Consider the following 13,007-nt stretch of genomic DNA (forward strand, 5'->3'; position numbering starts at 1 on the left):
ACAGTATATGCAATTCACTCATTACAAGGGAGTTCCCAATGGCACTAAAAAACTCATTAGAAACAAGCCTGAGGTGCTATTGCTCTCTTTGCTGCTGCTTAGTCATCTTGCCCACAAGCAAAGTGACAAGTTGACTATGATACTCGAACCTGACTGAACTCCCAGCTTCATACCACACATTCCTCATCTGCTGTACTAACAGCCCGTCCGCGTGTTTGATCTGTTGAAACAAACACCTATGATCGCTGATCAAAGACGAGCCGTGACGCGTGGGGGTGTGTACTGCGTGTGTGGGAATCCTTGTGTGTGTGTGTGTGTGTGTGTGTGTGTGTGTGTGTGCGCGTGCGTGCGTGCGTGCGTGCATGTGTGTGTGGATTGTCATGAGCTGTCCGCGCAACTCCACATGATGTTGGCAGGCCATTCTTCTTCTCCTGTCCGTGTTTTTGTGTATGTGTGTGTGTACGTTTGTGCGTTTGCGTTTGTGTGTATTTCTCCCAAGTGTTAGCGAGACCATCAGAAGGCATCTCTTTCACACAGAGGACAGGTGGCCATGATTTACGGCCTCTTACAGGAATCGCCCACGTCTGTCGCTTCTATGAGATCAAATCAAAGCTCAGGACAGGCCTGCATGCGCACATGTGTATGCACACACACAACCACTCACACTATATATGGGAGTAATAACACAATAACATGACTACTGTCTCTGACACAGCACCATAAGGGGGGGGGGGGGGGGCGGAGAAGAAACAACTTGGAGAAAGAAGGCAAACCCAGGCTGCCAAGAAAGTGACTCTTCAGACACACTCCTCTGTGAATAAGTAGTTTCACACCACCTCCGCTTTCTGCTCACACACTCACTCTGACCCAGCCTTTCTGTCTCTCTACATTTTCCCCCGTTCTAACTGCTGTACATGTACACACACACACACTCACACACTCTCTCTCTCTCACACACACACACACACACACACACACTCAGCCACACATACACACCCAGTCTCACACCCAGAGTAAGCCAGCCAGCCAGCCAGCCAGCCAGCCTTTGGCTCTTCACTCACACCCTCAACTCCTACCAAGCTCAGCTCTCCCTGCTCAGAGGCAGACGGGAGTAACACAGCACAGTCAGCCGCCTGCTAAAGGAGTTGAGGGAAGGAGCAGCGGAGTCAAGAGTGTGTGAGAGAGGGAGAGGCATAGAAAGAGAGAGAGAGAGAGAGAAGGAGGGGGGATGAAAGAGTGAAGGGAGAGCAAAGCAAGTGAGAGCAGCGCTGTTTCCCATATGCTGAAGAGGCTGAGGGCTGGTTGAACAAGCTGGCCCCCCACTGAAGCCTCCTGACTCATGGGAGCATCAGAGCCCCATCCCCCAGAGTGACTGCAAACGCTGCCGTACCACGCGTAAAGAGAGAGAAAGGAGGGGAGCCGGAGAGGAGAGGAGGAAGAGAAAAAAGTTTCGGAGGAGAGGATAGGGACGAAAGCCACAAACGGTAGGCTGTCCTAGTCGACTGCTGTGCCGTGATGACGTCACAAGGCCATGTGACCCAGGCTCTCCAGTGACGGCACATGGAGGGCAGGAAAGAGACGAGTTTTAAAGCTGGTGCCTTTTGGGTTGTGTGAGGGCTCTGCATTGCCTTCCCAAACAACCACAGAACCACAGACGTGCGGCTCCGGAGGTTGGTGTTTTGAGGGCGACCTGGAGTGTAAATGGTTAATCGTCGCGGGCCAGCACCAGTCACAGGGACGGCGCTAAGCGAGTAAGTACGTTTCCAACCACACTCGCCAAGCAAGCAAGTCCGACACCATCTGATCTATCCGCAGAGGCGATATTTGCCTCTGCAATTTTTCTTTCTCTTTTTTTTTTTTTTCTTCTTCTCTCTTCATAAAACCAAACCTGGTCGTTACTTGTGGTCATCCGAATAGTTGATACGTTGAAAAAGCATGTCTTGTGTGGATGGCTTTTCCATTTTTTTCCCCTTCATGACATGCTGCGTGCTCTTGGTTTAGGACGTGTCAGGGGTCACGGAAACCGCAGAGGAACAAAAGTGGGGCTTGCTGTGACCAGAAGCAGCCATGGCATCTAACAGCCTTTTCAGCACAGTGACACCATGTCAACAAAACTTCTTCTGGGGTGAGTACTTGCTCTTTTGCTGCTTTGCTGTTGTGTGGAGATGAGATGGGTTAAGGGGGCTCGGGTCACGGGAAGGACTTGGGTTCAGGTGTTGAGGTTTTGGATTGGTGGTGGTGGGGGGGGGGGGCATCAAGGGGTTTTGGGTAAAGAGGGTAAGTTTTCTTGGATGTCATTTGAAGGATTTGGGTCCAGTTTGAGTGGATGGATGGGGGGGGGGGGGGATCAGCTGAGGTCATCGAGGACCCAGCTACCAAGGTCCAAGCAGTTTGTGGTGGAAGAGAGACCCTACAATCATCAAGGCTTTTTGTGGTGTGCAAATCCACAGACACACACAAAAAAAGAAAAAAACAAAACCTCTGCATTTAGAGATTCCAGTATTTACTCTACGCGATGTTTATAAATATTTCTGAAAGGGGCAGATGACATGTTTGTGCAACATAGCCTCAGATTTACAAAGCGATGCCATTGCGGAACCAAAAACAAAAGCACGGGTGATATTTTTGACAAACGTAAACAGAAGAGAGTTTACAGTCGAGCATTGGAACAAGATGTGGGGATTACTAGGGTTGTGTGTGTTGGGTGTCTCCGTTGCGCACACTGGGGGGAAAGTATTGATTAGTTTGCCAAGAAAAGGTTCTGTAATCGCTTCCTGAAATTGTTTCGGTCGTGCTGCTGTCGTTCCATTAATCAGCCGAGGTTTCTGCCGCATTTGAATCCACTTTGGACCAAAAGTTAATCCATGGAGTATCCATTGTATACATTTGGAATTTAAAGTTAAAATAATTCATTTCGAGCCTGATGTGATCAATTAACCAAGACTTATTTCATCTCCTCAAATAACTTAAAAGCTCATTTATGCTTTTGTGTCTTTAATAAAGTCCTGATTGGTTTAACAAATATTTATGATTTCAACTAAGTGCACAATTTGCCTTTTCAAATCAATTTATTCCGCACATTCATCCGTGTTTCATTTGTCCAATCGTATAGCCGCGGTGCCGCCAGAGTGGATCTATAAAAAAAATAAGACCACACAAACTCTAGACCCGGGAACAGTAGCAGCATCAACTTTATGATTTTCAATAACCTGTGAAGGCCAACTTTGGGCACTCCAGTCTGCACTGTGGCCTTTGTTTTGGCTTTGCTGTATCCTATTGTGACAGCTTCTTTACACAGTCTAATTTAATCAACAAAATAAATGATGTTTTAGGTTTACCAGATGAATTCTCAAATTTTAAACAAACAGATCCAATCCCCCCGTGCGACACTAGAAATAGACAGGCTCAGCTTAATATCACCCCCCCCCCTCAACCACCCTCTCTTTTTCTCTCTCTCTCTTTGCCTCTCTTTCTCTCTCTTTCTCTCTCTCTCTCTCTCCGTTTTGGTCCATAGCCTTCCGCTCCTATGTCCAAATCAAATGTTTAAAAGATGTTTTTTAAGAAGTTGCTCCGTGGTCAGACACAGCTGTTTCTTATGGGGCTCTCCACACAGAAGCACGGTGGCTCCTAATACACTCTGAAAGCCGGGGAGAGAGAGTGAGCGTCCTCCACCAATCACCACCACCTATTACCATGTTAACCCCTGACCCCTCGTGTGTCTCTGGGGTCGGCCCGCGAGAGAGAGGAGCAGCGCCGCAGGAAATTGAAAGCATGTTGCAGCAGAGGGCAGAGAGAGAGAGAGAGGAAGAGAGAGAGAGAGAGAGGGAGCAGATGTTCAGGTGGTAGGATGTCATAGGGGAAAGATGAGCACCGATCGATTTCCCCCGTAGAAAAGTGTTGTAGATATTGCGCCGCGGCTCATTGGTGTCGCCCCTGTTTATGAACATCTGGGCAGTAAATCTGTCAGTGCAACCACAAAAAGTCCCCTTGACAGTGCAGTGTGATTTTTGCAAGACCACCAGTGCTTTCTGTTGTATTTATATTTCACTAAAAAAAATGAATAAATGTAGTCTACTGTAGGGTTTTCAGAGCTGGCTACAATTAGGATCGGCGTCGTAAACATTTTTGTTTTTGGTCAGACGGGGGAAAAAAATCCTAAATCTAGTGAAATTGACTTTGATTTGGGGTATTAATCAGACTGAACTAGAGTGAAATTTTAGACATAATTTGTCACATTGATTTATATGTCATAATTATTTCGGTTAATCTTTGCTGTGACGTTTATGGATTAAATGGCCTTTTCCTCCCAACTTCAGTCAATTTGGTGGACAAAAACATGATATGACTGAGTTCAAGCCTTTTTGATTTTTTATATATTCTCTTCAAGTTCTCTTGCTGCCATGTCTCTTCTGGATCATTTTGTCCGGCGTCAGCCAGTTTGCTGGGAACACAAGTTACACAATATTGTTTTGTTAGTTAGAGAGCCTCATTACTCCATCCCGTCTGTCGACTTGTATTAAGGGACATTTTTAATTCACACTGAGCGTGCGTTCCCAGCGATAAATTGAGCCGACTTTAGGGAGTGGGCAAATACTCCAAATTGAGAAAAGGGGGCTCATTAAAATTTGTCTTGGCATTTACATCAAGCAATTTTAATTTAATTGCCTCAGATACATTTTTTATATATATAACTCCTCCGACAGGCACATCAGATGGGGAGGGCAGAGTAATCTTCAACATGTGTGGCACCCACTCAACCACCATGCCTCTCTTGGGAACGTTTTAGGGCCTATTTTCTCTATTACAAACTTAATTACATATAGACAATTAAGTCATGGGAGCAATTATCGTTCAGTAAAAATTCTGCAGTCGCAGTAGCGAGAGAGAGGGGAAAAAATGCTTACATAGACGGACCCAAATCAACACGATCAAAAGAGGAACGGGGCGATGTGGGTAAATATCTGAAGACTCCGGGCGGAAAACTTTCCCCAAAGAAAATCTCAGATAATTTGCAGGGAAACCGTATATGTATTTGAAAAAGGCAGCTTCTGTTGCATAAGTGTTGCCTTAGATCTAACCACAGGCCTGCTTCTTGGAGACATCTTAAAAGTGAACCAGACATCCTCCCTCTCCCCCTCACCCCACCCAGTCAGGCAGAGACGTGAAGCCCACTCATCAATAGGTAATTTGAAAGAGCCGGGGGGAAAAATCTGAGCGCTTCACTGGCTGCTACTGTGCAGGGGAAGACTCTTCCCTTAACTCCAGGCTCAAAGGAACTCTATTTAGCGATGCTTAATTGTACCTCCGAGGCAAACATGTTATTTAATCCCAGCAGGGTCATATTGACGGAGTAAAATGGTGCTGTGTGTGTGTATTTGCACGCTGCGCCAGCTATTAGGACGTATTAGTGTTGGAGGCTCACATTAGTCTACATAATTCCCGAGGGTAATCAGAGAGGTGCAGTGTTAATGTGATCTATGTTTAATCAAAGATAGATTAATTGGTTTGTATTTTCACTCATGTACTAACAGTGAATGGTGGGTTAATTATGGCCCAAAATAGGCTGCAGGCAGTTATTACGTCTAAATGAGAGCGTCATGGGAACACTGTAACCTGTGATTTGAATGACCTTAAACACGTCTTACTCACTGTTGATGTGAAAGTTGAGGAGAAAGTTGTTTTTCTTTGAATTTCTCAAAGTATTTCCATTCCATTGTTTTTTTTTAAGCCATGGATGTGTGTGTGATGGGGAGGGATTCAATCAATGAATCTTTGAGTGCCGCCTTTTATCACAAAACAGTAGAAAGCCTGACTGTGAGGCATTTTCTCTACTGAACCGTCACGCCTTGTAGTTCAGAGTCTGCCCGGACCAGACAACAGACATGTGCGATATCTACCTCTCCTCCATCCACATTAAGCTGCAAGGAGTTGTGAGAAACACGTGAGAAAAGGAGTTTTGCTGCAGAGTGAAGTTACATTCACTCCTGTAATAGGGAGACTGCAACAACAAACTGGAGTGTTCAGTGTAAATACTCCCAAGGCATTGTGTATTATCTCTTCTTTTATCCCCATATTCAGTAGCTGGGGGGGTAATTATACTGTTATGACAAGGCAACCTGCCAGTGGACTGTGCTTACTGCAGGTTTCTGCCTTTTCAAAGTGCTGATAATGGCCTCAAAAACAATCTTATCGCAAGGAGGGATAAAGCCGATTTGTTAAACGCCTTGAGTGCTAACATCTCTTGCTTTCTTTCCACATAAATCAACACAAATGTTTCTGCCGTGTTTATTCTATACGCTCGCCAAATTGGTTGTGTTTTTTTTTTTTGGAAAGCTCTGCAAACTTTCGCCCACAGCACGCATCGCTATCATTTTTGAATGTGCCATAATTACCAGGTAGCTTAATGCCATTGCGTTAGCCAGTGAAGCTTTTAATGCAGCGCTGTGCTATTTTCACACTTAACAGGATCCCGAAGCCCTTCATCCATTTCAATTCATGCTGGGTGAATTACCGTTATCCGATATAAGCCCTCAGAGAGGAAGTAACTACCTAACACTTTTAAAATTGGTCTATCTTGGAACCGGTTCACCCTAATGAAACAGAACACCAGTATTATAACTCAGATTCTTACAGTTTACCTTCTTTACTCTGCTCTCCGCGTGTCATGTCCTTTCTGTTCTCTCTTTTGGTTCGAGCATGCATGTTTTATTTGGGTTACTTAACCTCGGAAGATGGCTTGAAGTGGAGCTGATACAGCAAACCGCAGGAAACCTGAACGGTATTGTTTAGCGTTCCCCCTCACTTTCCTGAGAAAAAGGCCGAGGCGGCTTCGCTTCCCCGCTCCGTGTTTCTATAAGGGGGAAATATGGAGTGTCGAGCCTCCTGGATGTTTGGGTTCAGCCCCTAACGACGTGAGTGAAAGCGTGGCCACGGCACCTACACAAGGCCTTACCTGTTCTGCACCCACACCGAGTAAAGGGCAGGTTTTTCCCCTTGTTAGTTTAATCTTAGAGGAATGCGGTATCCCCTCTGACTCAGGCCAAACTCCCAAATATATAAACCTGCTTACCAACGGGTCATGAAAAGAGCAGCGCGGGGTGGACGTGTTAGCCATATATTTTTTTTAAGCAATTCTGATTATTTATGTGAGGTGACCATAGCCTGTGTATACTGTAAGAGGGGGTGACATACCGTGGACCGCCAGAGCAGTAGGGTAGTATTTTGCTTCATTTACAGGGAGAAGGTGAAACAAGATGAGCATATAGTAGTGGAGCCCTGACTATGATCAATGGCTTGGATGCAGGTCAGAGAAGCTTTTCACCTCGTTACATTGTGTCTTCAGACAGTATCCCTGATCTCTTTCTCACAAGTCAGAAGCATTTGTCACTCGCATGCATTTCGAAAACACTTGTGAAGAAATAGTTTTTAAAGGTTTGGTATTATGGACTGTAGCAAAGTCAAAAAGTGACGAAAGTGTCTGTACTGTAGTTACTACTGTACTTCAAATATGGTGCTGAAAAGAATGTATCGATAATGTACAGTATATTGTGTGTGTGTGTGTGTGTGTGTGTGTGTGTGTGTGTGTGTGTGTGTGTGTGTGTGTGTGTGTGTGTGTGTGTGTGAGTGTGTGAGTGTGTGTGAGTGTGTGTGTGTGTGTGTGTGTGTGTGAGTGTGTGTGCAAGTCTGTGCACACTTGGGCTAAAGGTGTATGTGACAGGAAGATCTGTCTGCTTGATTAATGCTCTCACTCAAACTGGCACCTGGAACCAATCCCCCCCTCCCCTCCCCTCCTGCCACCCCCATCCCATATGCACTGTGTGTGTGTGTGTGTGTGTGTGTGTGTGTGTGTGTGTGTGTGTGTGTGTGTGTGTGTGTGTGTGTGTGTGTGTGTGTGTGTGTGTGTGTGTGTGTGTTCATTCACTGTTGTCTTCAGAGGGGGGCAGAGCAGAGGGTGGGTGTTTGAGCAGGAGGCGCAGATGGGACCGGGGGGACTCGGGAGCGGAAGAAAAGAAAGGCGTGTGTGTGCAGCCAGGGGAACAATAGGTGGACGTGCAGTGGAAGGTATGGGGTGTCATTAATAACACACAGGCCCCATCTCCTAATTTGCTCAAATTACCTGCCCACACAGTGGGCCCCCTGCCAGTGCAGAGGTGTGAACAGAACAGATCAAATACACCTGAAATCAAAGTGCCCACCCACTCGGCAACGCCCACACAAGCCTTGTTTGGTGATCTGACAACCCGGAAGGACCCTGAGTGTGTACGTGTGTGTGTGTGTGTGTGTGTGTGTGTGTGTGTGTGTGTGTGTGTGTGTGTGTGTGTGTGTGTGTGTGTGTCTGTGTGTGTGCGATACGAAATAAATAGAATAAAATCTTTATTGTCCATCAAGGTGGAAATTTTGCCTTTGGCTCACCAACCGAAGCGGACACTAAACAATGCATTAAAACAAGATAAACAACATAAAATGTCAACTGACAGTTTGCTCCAGTTAGAGCAACACAGGGCCGGCTCGTTCAAACCACCTCCCATATGGCACCGCGGGGGTGGCCATTTACCATCATGTCCCCTACTTTTCTTCTTCCGTCTTGCCTTTCCTTCACCTTCCCTTTATGGCCTGCCCTCCCTCCATCCTCCCCCTCCCACGCACGCTTTCAGGAAAAAGGGGGATGACAAATGCAACGAGGCGTCAAGGCTTTGGTCACACCGCAATAATCAGAACAGAGTCACCAACAAAGCCACCTGTGGAACACATACACATACACATACACACACACACATACAAATACACACACACACACGCACACACACACACACACACACACACACACACACACACACACACACACACACACACACACACACACACACACACACACACACACACACACACACACACATACAGAGACATATTCAAGCGAGACCCGCTCAGACACTGAAATTTAATATGCCCAAGGGACACAAAAGGGGCCAGGACAGTGTGTGTAGGTGTGTGCAGTGGGATGCTAGTCTTTGAACTTTGAATAGTGTGTGTTGCTGATATTGACAAGTCTCCGGGGACAAGAGAGAGAGATAGAAAGAGAAAAGAAGGAAAAAAATATATTAAAAGGGGGGAAAACAGGCATGCAAAATTACTGGCATTAAGAATTTAAGAGGTCACATGTTAACATTTCTTTAGACCTACCAATTAAACATTTACAGGCTGCATATAAAAACGTAAAAGACAGAATAGCAGAGATAACACACTCTAGTGAAGTTTTAAGCAGATAAGGAGATTGAAGTCTTTATGAATGTGTTTGGGAACAATTATAATACTAATAAGAAGAAGAATCACAATTATTTCATGTAAAGATACATTTTGTTTATTTCAGTTGTGTCATAGTGTATTGTCAAACTGTAGGAGGAATTATAGTTGTTGACAAATGTCCTTGCATCTCTTTGAAACATAATGGTGCGTTGTACACGGGTTAGGTGTTAATACACTTATTATAATTTCAAGACGGGGGTTAAAATAATAGAGTTACCATTGAGTTTTTTTCTTTTTTGTGTGTCCTACAACTCTGCTGCATATTCTCAGAACTCTGCACAGCTCTCGCTTTGAAAAAAAAAAGAAAGAGAAAAGTTTTCGGACAATTTCTGCTTGTGAAGCAATGTTAGAAAAAACTGAAGAAAAAGAAAATCCCCCTACATTACATTTCAGGTTGTTTTCAAAGCTCTTTTTTCCTGCGACTGACGCTGGCACCTTTTTGAGAACTTGTAGCTGGTGTGTTTAATGTCGATTCCCTGAGCTGTTCCAGTTTACACGTATTCAGTCCAATCATACTGCTCCGACAAGCAGCTCTGTCTGATCAAAGCCTACGTACATACATACACATTGTCTGATCTTCACCGGAGCTAGGCTTTTTCAGTCTGGTGTTGAATCCTGTCACTCATCCAGACGGCTGCCCTCTTACTGTCGTCTGTAGTTCATTTTGTTGTCGCAGTTAAAAGTTTTCCGTCAACTGTTGCGCTGTTCATTCTATTTTCTGTCTTAGGAAATAGGTCTCTCTTTCTCTCTCTCTCTCTTTTCTCTCGCTTTCCTTTTTTGGACGGAGACCAATAACAGGCCTTTTCCACTTCAATTCGTCTGATGCTGAATGAGCAAAGGAGGATCCCAGAGGAGCAGGAATATTTTATTAGAGTGATATTTTGAACGTTCCTCTCCTCCCCTGTCTTTCCTCCTCTCTCGTGTTGAAATTTTAGGATGCTGAATAATTCTGTCTGTCTGTCAGTGTGTGTGTGTGTGTGTGTGTGTGTGTGTGTGTGTGTGTGTGTGTGTGTGTGTGTGTGTGTGTGTGTGTGTGTGTGTGTGTGTGTGTGTGTGTGTGTGTGTGTGTGTGTGTGTGTGTGTGTGTTTGTGTGAAAGAAAACAGCTCACACGGAGCAAAGACAATTCAAAGTTACAGCTAAATGACAGGCTGGGAGCTCCGGTCTTTTGAATTGCATTGTTTTCTCTTCATTCCTGCTTGGGAGGAAGATTGGGGTAAAGAAAAAAAAATTGAAAAAAAAGCCCAATCGGGACAAAAAGCGAGCAGTTAAGTCTCTGGAGAATTACTCCCGGTACAAACAAAAATATTTTTTGCTGACAAACCATTTTTAATGTGAGGGTGTTGCTCTGTGAAGTTGGGCTCTTATTGTTTTCTTATTCATGACAACGCTACCATTTCAGGCAAGAGAGGGTGGTGGGGTTTGTGTATTGTAGCCCTGATTTACTCTAGCTTAAAGGTGTATGAGGAAACAATACGAGAATGAGGGATGTCTGACTTTTTCAGCTTAATAAGAAGCACTGGTTCCCTTTCAAAAAAAGAAAAGCGGGCTATAACATATGTTCATTTCAGGAAATGTTATAGTTCAAATGGCCACAGACAATTCTGTCTTTGCCTATTGTACAAAATGTCACTTTCACATGCATTACACACATGATTGCACATACACTAACACAGACGTGCACACACAGCCAGACAGAGACACACGCCCTTTTCCTGCAGGACCCTGCAGATGCAGCAGAAACAGTAGAGTTGGTCTCTCTGGTAAACAAACAGTGAGATGCTGCTGGGAGTCTTCACTGGGCCTCCAAATTATAGTCCGGTTAACCAAAGTCTTAGAGCCAGCCCCTCTACTGCTACACACACACACACACACATACACATAAACATACACACGCACATACTGTGCGCACCCACCCACCCACCCACATCACATGCATATGTTCACATAAGCTTCAGAGGCACACTTTAAAAGCAGATATACCATCAGGTTCTAATGGGACCTTTTCTGCGCTGAGCAGCTGAGCCAAGGGTAAAAGATTTTATAGACATAAGAGAGACTGCGAGGGAAACAGGCCCTGAGGGCCCATCATAAATATTACCCGATCATCAGGCTCACAGTGTGAGGCAATTACTGATGAAAAAGAATCTCTTGAAATGTAAACATGGGTTTAATTTTTACAGCTTTTAACCCTGTGTACCTGTATTGCCATTTTGAGTTTTCTTTACTGGTAAAAGCTGCTCTGCTTACCCTGAGAGACGTTTTCAGAGAGCTATGTAATATAGCTTGTTAAGTGTTGAATATCTTTGCAGGAAAGTGGCGAAGGAGCACAAGTTTGGTTCAGGAAATATTTTCACCAATGGCTCAGTTTGAAGAAGCTGGATTGTCGGAGAGCTTCTTTAATTGTCTGTAAATGGGTTCCGCAACTACTGGGGACAGTTTCCACATTCTGCGGAGGATATGCAAACATATTAGAGTGATCTATGACACCATAAAATCCAGTTAAAACATTTAAGTTGATCAGTTCTCGCGAAATTATTCGCCATAAATCTCATGCTTCCAGAGTGACAGCATATTCCAAGCGGACAATTTAATTGTCAGCCGGAGACCACATCCCAACAGCCCTGTTGCCAGAGTGGGATTTTTTATGTGTGTGACGTTCAAATTCTCAGCTTCGCTATAATGCAACACCACAGAATAGATTGTGTTTAAAGGACAGCATTTCACAATGTAATTGATGTGCCCCTTGAGACCCAGCAGTCGATGAGCCTCAGGACTCCATTTAGGCGCAATAAAGCTGGCGTCTTTCGATTCTCGGCTAGGGGCAGAGCAGACAAGACATGAAAAGGCCCTGTCCTGGAATAACCGGGAAGTGTCTGCGAAGAGTTTCTGTGGAAAATACAGGGTCATGGGTCATAATCAGACAATAGTCATCTATCTACTGTGAAATCATGTTTTCCCCTGAACATTCATGATGTTTTCTTTCATAGAACCCATTTTTCCAAAGATGACTGGAATTGATTTTGTCTGAAGACATCTCAGGCTGGAGGCTATGAAAGTAAACTCCATCCCCCCCTACACCCCCACCTTGTTGTGAGTCATTTCTGACCAGTAGCCTAATAGGCTCAGTGTAATTACAGGCTAAGGTTTTTTCGGCAAAGGCTCATCACTGAGTGCGCTGCATCAGCGGTGACACTCAGCTTCATTGGTTAACTCATTCGGCACGCAAGAGCATTGGATGCTACATGTAAGTCCTCTCCCAACATTTCACAAGCAGGGGCTTGCTGGGGCCATTTTGACGTCTAAATGGTTTGGAATTCAATCTAGCATGTATGGCTCCGGGTTGCAGAGTTCAGGCTCAGTGTTTTTGGAGCGTCTCCGAGCTGGACTGAGATCAGCTAGAGATCAGCAAAATGAAAAAGGAGAGCCACATCCAAACTCTCGGAAGTTGAGTGCTGTTGCTTGTTGCACGCCCAGTGCTGCGGCTGCATGCGGTCCCTGCTCAGCGCTGTACTTTCATTTCCTGTTTATCTGATTGGCTGTTGTCTCAGTGCTGGACAAAACTGACTTACTTGCTGACAGTTTTGACTTTGATTACCCCCCAGAAATGTAGTAGCAAAGCAATGCCCATAAGGCTTTCGATACTGGCTAACTTGCTGTCAGTTAAATACATGATACCCCGTCTGTAAAGGTGGCCAAGCCAAA

General features: G+C 45.0%; 1 protein-coding gene across 1 annotated transcript in view; it reads left to right on the forward strand.

The window, feature by feature from the left end:
- Positions 1–1,599: 1,599 nt before the first annotated feature.
- runx2b (RUNX family transcription factor 2b) overlaps positions 1,600–13,007 on the forward strand; it is a 41,364-nt gene continuing 29,956 nt past the window's right edge. The window contains exons 1-2 of the mRNA XM_080048164.1: positions 1,600–1,751; positions 2,002–2,125. Of these exons, the coding sequence (XP_079904290.1) occupies positions 2,068–2,125 (58 nt within the window). The 5' untranslated portion in view covers positions 1,600–1,751; positions 2,002–2,067. The remainder of the gene's footprint in view (positions 1,752–2,001; positions 2,126–13,007) is intronic.

This window comes from Ammodytes marinus (genome assembly GCF_949987685.1).
Source record: "Ammodytes marinus genome assembly, chromosome: 19".
Lineage (NCBI taxonomy): Eukaryota > Metazoa > Chordata > Actinopteri > Uranoscopiformes > Ammodytidae > Ammodytes > Ammodytes marinus.